Consider the following 14,224-nt stretch of genomic DNA (forward strand, 5'->3'; position numbering starts at 1 on the left):
GAAACACTGTCCCTAAGAAATAAAATTTTCAAAATATATTATGGTACAACTTAGCACTGTTTTTCATGTTAAGGAAAAAAAGAGCTAAGAAAAAAAAAGGAGCTACAGGAAAGGTATAGAAAGTTTAAGAATAACTTGTAAGTATGTAACAAGGAAGAGCCAAATCTGACTACCTGTTTCTTTTACTTTAACCTTTGCTTTCCAGCTGCTTTTGTTCACTAAAAGGATACTGTCTATCCATAATGGCTGGCTCAGGGAACTGTGCCCCTCTGCCTGAACGTCAAACCAAAGTGCCTTTGTTCAGGGAAGCATCCTGACCCTGTCCACCTGTGAATGTCTGCAAGAAAGAAGAAATTAACACATCTCCTCCCCAAGGCTGGCCATTCCAGGGGATATTTGCAAAACTTATGGCCTTTTTACTTTACTTCCTCATCTCCTCCCCTTCTCTGTTCTATAAAAGAAACTGACATCCAAACCCCCATAAGATAGTTTTTTTGGAGACGGTAGTCCGCCATCTTCTTGGTCTGCCGGCTTTCTGAATAATTCTGAATAAAGTTATATTCCTTGCCTCAACACCTGTCTCCTGATTTATTTGCCTGTCATAAGGCGAGCAGAGTGAGCTTGGACTCGTTAACAATAAATAAATGAAAAAAACAGTATTAAACCTGAGAAACTGTACACAACAAATTAAGTCTCTCAAATAAAATGAAACCCATTTTCACAGAAGTATAAAAAAATCTGTTTATAGTTACAAAAACTTTAAAAGTTTATATAAGGCTATAGTGCCAAAAATAAACATATACTCTCACTCATATTTTAAATATTAGAAAAAACTATCTAATGGTTGCCCTTACAATCTTGAACGAAATATTTTTTAAATCAAAAATTGAATTATTGCCAAAATATAAGATTAATAAATTATGAAACTGCTAGAAGCTATATTAAGAGCAATAAAAAGTAGAATGCTTAATGTATACTTTAATCATTAGGAAACTCAGCTTCCCTTCGGGCAAACAATGCTGAAGTCATAATTCTTCCCTGATTTACTTTTAAAGACATTTCAGAAGTATGATAATTCCAAAACAAAAATAAAAGAGAAGCCAGGACCAAAGGAAACTGGATGGGCAATCAAGAAACAGAAGTCTTATTCCTGGTTCTCCAAATTATTCTGTGTGGCTCCAGGCAAGTAATTTACAACTCTCAATTCTACTCATTTCCTAGTGATGGAGTGTAAACCAAGAATGTCTCTAAAGAGAGTTCCTCAGGAAGCAAGCACTTACCATATAAATAATGCTGTTACCTGAGTCTATTAAAGACCAAAAAATGTCTCTGAGGGAGGCCACCAGGGCCCACCTCTAAGAACTACATGTAAGAGACAAGAATAGCAAAAGAACACACCTTCAGGTTTTGGGGTCGACTGAATTTGTTGAGAAGTGCAGTCTGAATGAGCTCCCACCGGCTCCCTGCAGTTCGCTCACCATTCTTTAAGGAAAAGAAAAACATGAGGAAACTATTCCAAGTTCTTTTACATGGCAGAATCAGAAGTCAAACAGCAAGTATTAAAATACTTTTCAGAGACTAAAAGAACATCAGTTCTGTTCAGTTTTGTTCTTACCTCATCTTCCACCGGGTACAAGTTTTGTTCTGAACAAGGCATCTTAACATGCTTGTTGTCCCACAAATCTTTAAAATGTGTTGGGAAAGGTTTAGGAACTTCTCCTGCTCGCAGAAGATCTACCTGAAATACAAGAAAACTGTAAGTGCATAAAAACTAGGCATATCTCTTGTACAAAATAATCCAAAGAAAGCAGCCAAAGCAAATGTTATAAAATACAGACCAGCTCCTAGGCAAGAAATCTCATGTCTTTTTCAGTTGTTCCCCTCCTTACCTCCAGTTAATCAGTTTCCAAGTCACCATGTTCTCGCATTCTATCTTCATCCCATCCAGCCCCCACCGCCACCCCCGGTCCTCATTATTCATTGCCTGAATTTCTGGTAACAGCTTTCTATCCTCCCTAACTCCAACTATTCCCAGACACATTCATCCCCCATAAAACCCTTATCCCCACTTGGGAATAACAGTATGTTTCTAAAGTATCCCCAAGCTTCTAATCCTATAATGGCTCCCCTCTGCCTATACTTTGATTCTAATGATTCCAGTTTTTAACATTCTCTCTTACTGCAAACACTATCTGGGTAAACATCTATTCTGACCTTCAAGACTCAGCTCAATCTTCATTTCCTCTAAGAAGTCTTTAAAAACTTTCTAATAGGCAGTAAGTGTATTCTCTCTTGTTTTATTAGATCATTATCATACTAGAGCACACTTTTTTCCCTTCCCCCACTAGACTCTAAACTTCTTGAGAAGAGTAATTATATTAACTTTGTATTTTGAATATTTACAACAGAGCCTGACATGTGTGTTTCTAATACATATAAGTGTTTACGTACATACAGTTGACCCTTCAACAACACGGGTTTGAACTGCATGGGTCCACTTATACAACGATCTTTTTCAATGAATACGTACTACAGTACCACACAATCAGCAGTTGACTGAATGTGTGGATGTGGAACGTCGGATATAGAGGGCCAACTGTAAAGTTATACTTGGATTTTGGACTGCCCAGAGGGTTGGCACCCCTAAACCCTCAAGTTGTTCAAGGGTCAACTGTATATGTAAATATACACATATATGTATATGCATGTATATGTATGCATATATATACACATGCTACTTATAATAAGCATTAAGTAAATGTTTGAGGAAAAAGATACTTTACAACAAAATAGCTTTACATTTTGCCTAATCTGGACATTTCATATAAATGAAATCATACAAAATGTGACCTTTTGTGCACAGACTCCCACTTAGCATAAGGTTTTCAAGGTTCATCCATGCTATAGCATAAATCAGAATTTCACTGTAGATCATCAAATAATCACATAAATAAATAAAAAATTTCAACTGTAAGATGCTATAAATGAGAGGTTCATAGTGTCATAAGAACCTTTCTAGACAATTTTAACTTATCTGGTAAGCTTACGGAAGGCTTTGAGGAAGTAGCAATTGAGCTCAACTCCAAAGGATAAAAAGAAGTAGGAAAAGGCGGAAGAAACAAGAAAAGGGAACAGCCTTGAAAAGGGAAAGCTGCTGTCAAATAGGCAGCTTCATTAAAAGTCTGCAACCCAAGATAAATAAATTTATAGGCCATTTATATAGATAACCATTAAAACCATGAGTGTGTATAAGACTACCCCGAGAGAGAAGGAGAAGAGGACCTATGAAAAAGCTTCGGGGAACTCCAACGACGTTTAAGGGCCACATATAGAAAAAAAGCTAAAAGGAAAAAAAGTGGCTTAAAGAGGTAGGAAGAAAATCACAGTTATATGGTGCCAAGGAATCCAAAGGATAAGAATACTCCAAGGAGGAAAGAATAAAGAATGGTCAAAAGTGGCTGAGTCACCAATCATGCCAAAAGTATTTTCACCTCCATATGAGGATCCCAAAAGTGATTCTGTAAAGATGTTCCATGTAATCTGAGGTGACAAAAACAGGTACCAGGAGAGGTTCACACATAGGGGAACATATATATAAGGATATGCTTTGGATGTCTGTCTGTCTAAATGTGTGTGTGCATGTGCGTAGTGCATGCACCTACATGTGTTTGCCTTATGTGTGTACATGTTGGTGTGTGAATGTGTGTGCACATGTGTGCGTTTACAGATAATCAAGCACTATTATGTCCATGCAATTTCAGATTGCCTGACATTTCTAACGCTGAATATCAGCTTTACTTTATTACTTCAAATTCTGTAACCATTAATATCTGGCATCTCAGAAATGTAATTAAGGACTGTCTATTTAATAACTAACTATTAATTATACATATATCATATTACCATATTCAGGAAAAAGAATCTAGAAGAAAATACACCAAACTGTTAAACTCTCTGGGAATAGGACTGAGAGACACTTGGGTTTTCTGAGGTATACACTTTCACATAACGGTTGCTTTTTTTTTTTTTCCCATTGAGCCTATATTACTTTTGTAATAAAATAAAACTTTTATAAATTCGTTGGATATCTAACAATAAATAAACAGTAGTTACAGAGATTAGGTAATGATGGTATAAGATGCTTCAGGTTTTCTTTGCGGGTAGTGGGAGAAAGGAAGCAGGAAAAGTCAAAATATCACTTACTTCTCCCGATCAACCTTTTCTCCAAATCTTCACCATTAACATCTTGTCAGTCATCCAAGTCTTTTCTTAATTTTACACACACTATCAATGCCTCCTTTTCCCTTATCACCCATACTTAAGAATTCACCATGTCCTATCAATATTACCGCAAAACAATGCAACCATTTATTCTTTTTTATTCCCACAGTTATTACCCTGTCTCAGTTATTTCCAAACTTTTTAAAAAATTTTTTCTTATTTTTTTCAAACTTTTTAAAATAGCAAAACTCTTTTTTCCCTAAGAAATGTGATACAAAATCATTATATTTAAACATAAGCTATTTAAATAAATATAATTTTTACAGTAACTTTACATATTCTAACATCAACAGCAATGAGGTTATTTTAAGGACTATAAAATCTGAAATCAGGAGTTAGAGATGACAGCTAAAGCTTACCTCAACCTACTATTTATCTCTCTTATCCAGTATTAAGAAAATCCTATTCACACACCAAAATAGTTGCAAATGGTAACCTTTTTTAACTGATATTTTGATGCTTAAGGAAATTCTTCAAACAGCAGTGGCAAGAGAACCTTGATTCTATGATCTGCATAAAAATGAGTTCTCCTGGTAAAATCTGCTGGTTAAAATATGGTACTAAGCATTTTAAAATTTGAGTGCATTTGTTAGTTCTTTTACTACAGGTTTTTCATAGCTAAAAATATAATTTAGAAAAGAAACGAGAGTCAATTTCAAAAGAACCCCTGAATCACTTCCATGCAGCACAATTTGATAATTATTGTTTTAGTTTTCATCTCTTATCTGTGCTCTTACATTACCCTCCCGTTTCCAATGTATCCTCACTTCAGTTTTCCTTACTTATACCTGTCTGATCAATCTTGCTATACATACAGTACAACTATTGTCTACACAGACATTTTAATGAGTTCCAATTCCTATAGACTCAAGTCCAGTTCCTGGCACCTGAAGCCCTCTACAATATGGACCCAATCCACTTTTCAAGTCTTCTCTTCCACCATTTCCCATCCAAATTCTCAGTTCTAGCAAATCAATTGTTTTTCATTTCTAAAACAAATAGTTTTTAACCACACAGCCTTTTCCTATACAGATTATGTATCTGTCTGGAATTCCCTTGCCTTACTAAATTAACTCCACCTCAGAAATTTCTGCTCATCTTTAGGAGCTCAGTCCAACCCCACCACCCTGCTCAATGTTGCTGCTACCTATGTTAATAAATTCTATACTTCAAAATATTTAATCACATGTAGACTAAGTTGTACAAGAAAAGGGATTTTTTTTAAGTAGCCCCTGTGAAATCTAATACAGCATCTGACTAATAAATGGGATGAATATTTAATCCTCTATGGGTTTTGTTTGTTTGTTTGTTTTGGCCACGCCACACAGCTTGTAGGATCTTAGTTCCCTGACCAGGGATCAAACCCAGGCCCACAGCGGTGAAAGCGCTGAGTCCTAACCATCCTCACCACTGGACCACCAGAGAATTCCCAAGAGATGAATATTTAAAACTATTCTATGAGTGGTAGAAATCTTCTAAAATTGGATTATGGTGATGGTTGCTTAAGTCAGTATATGGGCTTCCCTGGTGGCACAGTGGTTAAGAATCCGCCTGCCAATGCAGGAGGGACAGGGGTTCGAGCCCTGGTCTGGGAAGATCCCACATGCCACGGAGCAACTAAACCTGTGCACCAAAACTACTGAGCCTGAGCTCTAGAGCCCACGAGCCACAACTACTGAGCCCCTGTGCCACAACTACTAGAGCCCATGCACCTAGAGCCCGTGCTCCGCAACAAGAGAAGCCACTGCAATGAGAAGCCTGAGCACCACGACAAATAGTAGCCCCCGCTCACTGCAACTAGAGAAAGCCCACGCAAAGCAACAAAGACCCAACACAGCCAAAAATAAATAAATAAAAAAATTTTTTTAATTAACTAAATATCACTGAATTGAGTACTTAAAATGGGTTAATTTTATATGCCTCAATAAAGTTGTTGCTGTTGTTGTTGTTTTAAAAAAAAGAACCCATGGACAGTGTGAAAGAGGCTACCAGGGGTTAGTTAGGTATGGGAAGTTATTGTTTAGTAGGCAGAGTTTCTGTGTGGGAAGATGAAAAATTTCTGGAAATGAATAGTGGTAATGGTTGCACAACACTGTGAATGGACTGAATGCCAATGAAATGTACACTTAAAAATGGTTAAGATGGTATATGTATAACCACAATTTTTTTAAATAAGGTTTTAAAAATGTTGAGTTTGAGATACCTGTGGGACAGTGAGGGAGATGTCTAGAAGAATCTAAAGCTCAGAAAAGAGGGTAAAACTGAAGAATGATTTGAGGATATTGAACGACATACAACTTTGAATTTTAGTACCTAACATGTAGTGGGTACTCAATAAATATTGTCAATTGAATTTTTTTTTAAATCCAATAAATTTTCTTAAAAATACAGAAAATTTCAATTTTCTCACCAGCTAACAATGATTCCTCTTATGGATTTGTTAAGTACCGTGTTAAGTAAGCTATTGTTATATTTCTCCATCCTGTAGAATTCTCAGTACTTTATATATGCAGAAAAGAGAAGCACTTTCTATGCTTTGGTCTGTTTTTCACATTTATAAGTATCAGAATAAATTAAGACTTAGTATCTTCTCTCTTTATAGGTAAGAGGTAACACCTACCCGAATAGTCACTGTGTGATTGGCAGATGGTCTCAAGGGAGGCAGCCGGACCCCACACCTTGGCATTCTTCTCATCTCCTCAATAGGAGTTCCAAGCCATTTCTTATCTGGACAAAGGTGAGGTGGAATGTATTTAGGGATCTTCCTTTCTGTTCTTTGATGTTTGATTTCACATTGTTCTTTTCTAAGATCAAAACAAATGTAATCAGTCACAAACCACTTACCGTTTAAATTTACTTAGATACACAAGTGAAAAAACTTACCCAGAACATTATTGTTTAAAATGTGCCAAACTTGCTCTTTCTCCTTTGTATTTAGAAAACAAAACAAAACAAAACAACAAAAATACCTTATAAGGTTTACAGCAAAACCCGAGAGCTTATTTTCAATAGTCTGTGGAAGGAATTTCCAAACACACGTAAACCACCTTCTGAAAAAAGGGACCGTGTAAAAATATATACACTGCCAAATGAGTCATGATTCACAGTATCAGCTACTTCTCAGGACTCTAGACAGTAATTTGCAATGAAGTGAACTTACTATGGCACGCTTGCCATAAAGATCGCAAGAATTACAGAGTAGGCTTTAAGATATCATATGGGATAATTGCATAAATAAATTTTTTACATTTACATTTTTTTTGTAATCAGACCGGGATTTAAATCCCAGCTTTACTACCCACAAGTTACATAATTTCAGTGAATTCTCTAACCCAAATTTCAATTTTCTCATTTGTGAAGTGAGTACAATAACACCTGCCTGCCTGTTAGAGCATTAGAGAAGGTGCATGTACAATGGCCTAAAAAAACAGCAGTTACTATCATATTTATGTTCTAATAATTCCCATAAATCTCAGGAGGAAGTTCCTGAAACTAAAGTCTGATTATTTATTTACTTCTTGTTTTCTGTTTCTGGGATTTTTAGAATTTAACATTTTGAACCTAGGTTTAAATTTAGCATAAATAGTTAACAAGAAAGACAATTATTTCTTTGCTTCAGTGTAAACCATACCCCCCTTACAAAATTATAAAACATGTTACACTACTGAAGATACTCTTGATGGCAAAAATTACCTTTTGTCCTCTGCTTTCGGCATTCTCATGAAATGATCTGTGATTTTAGAATCCTTTTTCCCATGTTGCTTAGAATTTCTGCCCTCTACATTCAGGCTAGAAGTACATCCAGGTAGTTTGACATTTAAATCATTCATTCCAGCGTGACTCTCTCCTTCAAATTGGAAATGTAATCGAATCTCACCTCCCTTAGCAGAGGACCGTTTCCTCAATTCAGTGTCAGCTTCTCTTACTTGGAACCTTGAAGGTTTATTTGCTGTTTGGGCGGAACTATCTTCCTGTTCATCAAAACCTGGACTTGTCTCTTCATCTGCTTCTGAGTCCTGACAACTATTTTTGGAATTATCTACATCCATTGGTGACTCGGGTTCACTTTCTTTCTCAAATGCAGGAGAATTTCCTAGGCTACTTTCTTGTCTACTCAATTTGTTGGCATTTTTCAGTCCAGTACCAACATCCTCAGAGCCGATATCTGACAAGGGGCTCTCTGGCACCACGTCTGTCTCTTCCTGCCGACACCCTGCACAGTCTTCGGCGGGATGGCAAGCCTTGCTACACTTCTGGTGGCTTCTGGCTTCTACACCCTGTTCATCTTCTGTTGTCTGTTTTGCATTCGCAAGCTTTATAGGTGTCAAAAATTGTTGATTATCTCTACTCTCCTCACTATTTGTGTCGCTGTGATCATCATTTTGGGGTGATTGATCAATGTTAGCATTACTGAACTGCTCTGGTACCAGAGTTACTACTGGAGGTTCACTTTCCAAAAGTCGCTCTGAATGTTTCCCTTCCTTTTGCCACTTACAGATAGCTGCAGTCTGATGCTGGTTCAAATACTGTGTACTTTTTTCAACTGGTGATTTATCAAAACCTAGCTGAGAAACATTTTCTAATTTTTCCATGTTATGTTGATAAAAGTTATCTTTCTGTACAGAACTCATCATGGATTCTTCTCTTGTATTGTTGTTTTCTTTACTATGCAAACTACAAAAGAATAGAAAGAATGATACAACAGAAAGAATTTATGATGCAAAAATGTCACTTACCTGAACACACTCCTACAATGTCACAGCATTAATTAAACTACTTGTGATTACCTGAGCATATAGCATGCTCTTTCATGGGTCCATGTCTTTGCACATATGCCTATAATGCCCTTTCCCCAATTGTGTGCCTGGCAAACACCTGCCACAGTGCAGTGTTAAACTTCACTCACCTCCTGTGCAGTCTTTCCTGTAAAGGTAAAGCTGATTGTCTGTTTTATATGCTAACCACCACTGTACCTTGTTTAAATCTTTACTGTTGCATTGATCACACCATGTAATCATCACGTGTTTTGGTGTCTGTCAGCATCACTACACTATAAGTATCTTAAAGACAGAGACTATTCCTCTTTCATCTCTGTATCTCAAGTATATTGGACCATCCCTGGCACACAGGAGACTCTAAAAAATTATCATTTATTAAATGAAATGTAGATAAAGAAAAATGGGAAAGCAAAAAGAAGAGAAAACAGCATGAAGCACAATAAAACATCCATATATCATGTTATTCATTTCTCTATATAGGCATGGCTCTTTACCTTTCTGATTCAGCTGTCTTGAGTCCTTTCGTGTCCATCCAACTGGTAATAGTCTTCTGTTTGAAAACTGTAAAAAAAAAAAAAAAAAAAATTAATGTATGTGCATGCATACCTTCAAAGAGAAAATACCTATAGCAGCATATATGCATGGAAGGCATTATGACAGGTTCTGTGGATTAAACAACGATTAATCACTCCTTCCCCACTCAGGCAATGGGAGATAATACATTTGGCATAGAAGAGAAAGTGACCAGACCCTAAAAGAATTGGTATGGCCTAATGGATGAGAGTACATGCTCTGAAATCAGATTACCTAGATCCAAATCCTGGCTCTCCTACTGGATTCCTGTATGACTTTGTGAAGAGCCATTTCTCTGTGTCTCTGATTCCTTATTAGTAAACATGCAAATTAATAGTATCTCTCCTGGGGTTACTGTGAGGTTTAAATTAAATAATAACCATTGCAAAGTGTTTAGGGCACTATCTGATATATGTTCAGTAAATACTAGTTCTTAATTATCATTAGTATCAAAAGAGATGCTGAGGGAGTTCCCTGGTGGTCTAGTGATTAGGATTTGGTGTTTTCACTGCCATGGCCCAGGTTTAATCCCTGGTCGGGGAACTGAGACCCTGCAAGCTGTGCGGCACGGCCAAAATAATAATAATAATAAATTTAAAAAATAAAATAAATTAAAAAGATCCTGATAAGAAATTAAGATATTTCTGAGGAAAAGACTACTTTAGGGAACTGAAGTAAATGGGATCATCTGATAAGTAGTGCTTGAATTGTGTCTTGAAGAATAAACATGTCATCACATAAAGGGAAAATCAGAAGCAACGGAACCAATGGCAGAAAAATATAAAGAAAGCAACAGAAAATATGGCTGAAAAGTCAGCTAGGACCGTATCATAGAGATCCCCGAATAATCCACAAAGAGAGGTACAAAAAAGTGTCAAAAGTCACACTCAGAGTTATAATGTCAGAGTTCAAATCTAGGAGGCTCCAAGTCAGGCAGGATACATAGCCTGGAGGGCAGATGTGAAGGGGCAAGAAAGGAACAGCCTGTCAGTAGAAGCGAGTGAGGAAGGTATTGGTCTAGGTCAGTGGTTCCCAAACCATCTGAATCATCAGGAGGCTGACAACAAATGGATCCAAGGGCCACACCTAGACCTTCTGAATCAAAATCTATATGTGATGATGGAAGTATGAGGGAAGCTGGAATCTGTATTTGTTTTTCAAAAAATGATTTTGATGATCAGCAAGGTTGAAGAACTACTGGTCAAGATCTAAAAATAGCCCTTGTAAGGACAGAGAATAAAAAGTTGAGAAGTGAGAGTCATTACAGACTTCACAATGATAGGAGAAGTTAAAGGTGACACTAAGCTTTAATGCTTGAGACTTGAAAGATGATGACAACATTAAATAGAAATGCAGAATATAAAAGAACTGGATTTAGGGGAAAAATATGATTGGGTCAATACTGAACACACTAAATTTGAAATGCCAGAAAGATAACTAGACAGAAATGACCAGCAGACAGTAGCAAAAGTAGAATTGATGGTTCAGTAAGGGACATGTAACATAAATAAATTCAAGCCACAATTTATATAAACATTAGAAATTTAAGCATACTTTCAAAATTTAATGTACTGCATATGAATTACATGTATATAATATTTTAGTATAAGAAAATCTTGAACATTCTCAACCACTGTCTAAATTGCAATGTAAGAATCTAGGTACCTTAGGTCATAAACTCCTCTTATTTACCTATGTCCCCTCAAACACCATAACATGAGATGCCATCCCAAATATATGAAAATCAACAATTTATTTACCACTGCATTTGAGTGCCATATAATTTATACTTTCCACAAAATCTTTTATTAGCATTTTTAAAATCATTTCTTTCACAAAAAAATATATATACATTTGATATTTCTTGTTAAACACCACTACTTTCGTGACTTTATTAAGTTACTACTTCTGCAGCAAATCAGGCTTCAGAGAAAAAATTAGATTCAGTCACAAGGGAGTAAGAGGATGATCCACTTGGTTCTGAGACTTTTTCTACAGTTCCATCTTCTCTATTTAATTTCCTTATATCAAACACAGCAAGTATAGAAAATCCTCAAAGTACAAATTAGCAATGAGCCAAAAAATTCATTTTTGGGGTCAGTGTAGAATTTAAAATACCTTTTTCCATAAATGTAAAGATTCAATGGTATGCAATGGCTAGGTTCCTATAACACACATGGCACTATGATGACAAGTCTACAGAACCTAAAGAGTGCATGCATCATTTCCTAAAAAACTAGGAAGAGTGTTCCAGTGCAGTTGAAGGAGAGGTCTCCCTCCTGCAGCTCTGATGCTGAGAATGTGTTCTCTCTCTAGCTTCAGGCTTCCTATCATAATCCTGAAGCCTGAGAACAGGGTCAAGGAGGAGAAGCAAGAGGTGAGGAACTGACATTTCCTGCTAATAAAATGGTCTTCAGTCCTTCTGATGGCCCCAGAGAAAGGACAGCCTACTTCTCTTTCCAATACCACTACTTCTGGCTTCAAAAGGTTTCTTTCACAACACATCACAGGACTGTATCAGTTGTACCCCTCTTAATCCTGAAGTAAGCATAAAATGATGTGTCCTGGGTTCTGTGGAATTTCTTTTAACTAGAAGTAATCACAGCAAACAAAAAGGGAGGCAATAGAAGGTGATGAAATATCAATAGATACGAGATCTGGAGTCAAACAAAATCCTGGGCTGAGCTCTTTGCTCAGTCACTTACTAGCATGTACTTCCATTTCTTTAAGCCTTTATTTCTTCACCTGCAAAATGGGGTTAACAATACCTATTTCCAAGGCTTATGTGGATCAATGAGAGAAAATACTGTGCCAGTCTCACAAAGCAGAAACTCAACAAATGTATTCTCTAACAACATTTCCACCCAATCTCATTTTTCACTGAGATCAGTAGTTCTCCAACTTTACTCTGACTTCACACCATTTACATAATCTCATAAGTAACCTCACTCAGTAACCAGCAAATTTCAATTAGCAAATCATTCAATTAGGTGCTAGAGATGCCAGCGAAAGGCACAAAATGCAGTAAAATTCACCTGCATTTAAAGGAACACCCAGACCTTCACAAAAAGCCTCTTTCCTCCAGCAGCAGGAAGGTAAGGCATGGGAAGGAAGAGTGGGGTGAGACCTAAGAGCAATGGACAGTGGGAGAGTTCTGAGGTGAGGAAAGAGGTCTGAAGGTGCTTTTGACAGCACTGAGGCTGAAAGAATGATAAGGGGGATGGGGGACAAGGCAGCTCTAGCCTCCCACCCACCCACCACTGACCTACACTTGGATCATCCCTGGAGCGAGGAGAGAAACTCTAGGTAGTTATAACAGGCAGAAAAGGGGAGCTCCTACAGCAACACAACTGGATAAACCATTCCCCATCAGAGTGTGAATAGCATGCTGAGTTCTGCCTATATGCAGATTTGCAGATTTCAATCAGTATAAGAAATATGCCCAGGAAGATAAATAACACAAAATTTAAAGATACTGAATATCCATTTCCCTATCTCACTTCTCCTAGGATAACTATATATATACATTTTAAATATCAAGTTCCTAAAAGAATGCCAAAATCTCAAACAATAGATTTTGACACAAGTTTAGATTTTGAACATTTTGTTAATTGGTGTCCTGTGCCAGGTATACAGAAAACATTTACACACATGCACAAGTACAGCCCAAGTATTAATTCACTCCCTCTTCTGCGGAAAATCAGGAGATCCAATTAGTGAGGACTGACAGCACCCCCAACTCACTCCTTCTCCTTTACATGCAGATAAAGTTAATAGGACCACAAATTAGCCTGTCACAGAAGTCAGATACAGTACTTGGAGGTCACCCTTAGTTCCCCTCCCCTCCACTCTCCTTCAACAAGTTCTCTGAAATCTACATCCTAAATCTTAAACCCATCCCTTCCTCCCCATCTTCAAAATAGCACCAATATTAAAAGAACAGTTACATCACTCACTGGGCAACTACATTTGTTTCCTGCAACTGGTCTCCTTGTCTACAGTCTTGACTTTCTCTAACGCAGCATTTCACAAACTACAAATGACCAACATTTTTTAATGAAATAATACAGACAACATGATAATGCAGCACACATAGTAAAGTATTATTTCATGAAACATTTGTTATAAATATGACCTATTTACCAGGAGAGAGAGACAGAGACAGAGAGAGACAGAGACAGAGAGAGACAGAGAGAGACAGAGACAGAGAGAGAGACAGAGACAGAGAGAGAGAGAGAGAGAGAGAGAGAGAGAGAGAGAGAGAGAGAGATTGCTTACTCTGTGTACCAGGTGAAATTTATACTGTGGGTTGCAGTCAGAAAGGTCCAAAGATCACTGCCTACGCCATCTTTTCTAAAATATTAACCAAATGATATCCCTTTTCTTACAAGCTTTTTAGTGGCTCCCTGTTAACCACAGATCAAGTCCAAACTCCTTGAAATGGCACTTGAGTTTGTCCATAAATAAGCTCTTGCTCCCCTTCCCAGCCTCAGCTGAGTCTTGTCATTCTGGTCTCCTGTCAAGCCACCTTTTGTACATGCTGCTCCCTCTGCCTATGTAATTTTTTCTTTCCTTGGTTTATACAGCAAATC

The 14,224-nt window shown here is 37.2% G+C and overlaps 1 protein-coding gene across 5 annotated transcripts in view; it reads right to left on the reverse strand.

The window, feature by feature from the left end:
* The window catches only part of PARG (poly(ADP-ribose) glycohydrolase), a 120,365-nt gene that overhangs the window by 104,136 nt on the left and 2,005 nt on the right, over nucleotides 1-14,224 (reverse strand). For all 5 annotated transcript variants that reach the window (XR_003797008.1, XM_029245107.1, XM_029245108.1 and 2 more), the window contains exons 2-6: nucleotides 9,554-9,620; nucleotides 7,975-8,955; nucleotides 6,902-7,085; nucleotides 1,616-1,738; nucleotides 1,399-1,482 (exon numbers count right to left, since the gene is read on the reverse strand). Coding sequence is in view for 4 of the 5 variants with exons in the window: in XM_029245107.1 (XP_029100940.1) it covers nucleotides 1,399-1,482; nucleotides 1,616-1,738; nucleotides 6,902-7,085; nucleotides 7,975-8,955; nucleotides 9,554-9,620 (1,439 nt within the window). In the remaining variant the exon portion in view is untranslated. The remainder of the gene's footprint in view (nucleotides 1-1,398; nucleotides 1,483-1,615; nucleotides 1,739-6,901; nucleotides 7,086-7,974; nucleotides 8,956-9,553; nucleotides 9,621-14,224) is intronic.

The sequence above is a fragment of the Monodon monoceros genome, unplaced genomic scaffold (genome assembly GCF_005190385.1).
Source record: "Monodon monoceros isolate NGI ecotype Baffin Bay Population unplaced genomic scaffold, NGI_Narwhal_1 Super_Scaffold_4, whole genome shotgun sequence".
Lineage (NCBI taxonomy): Eukaryota > Metazoa > Chordata > Mammalia > Artiodactyla > Monodontidae > Monodon > Monodon monoceros.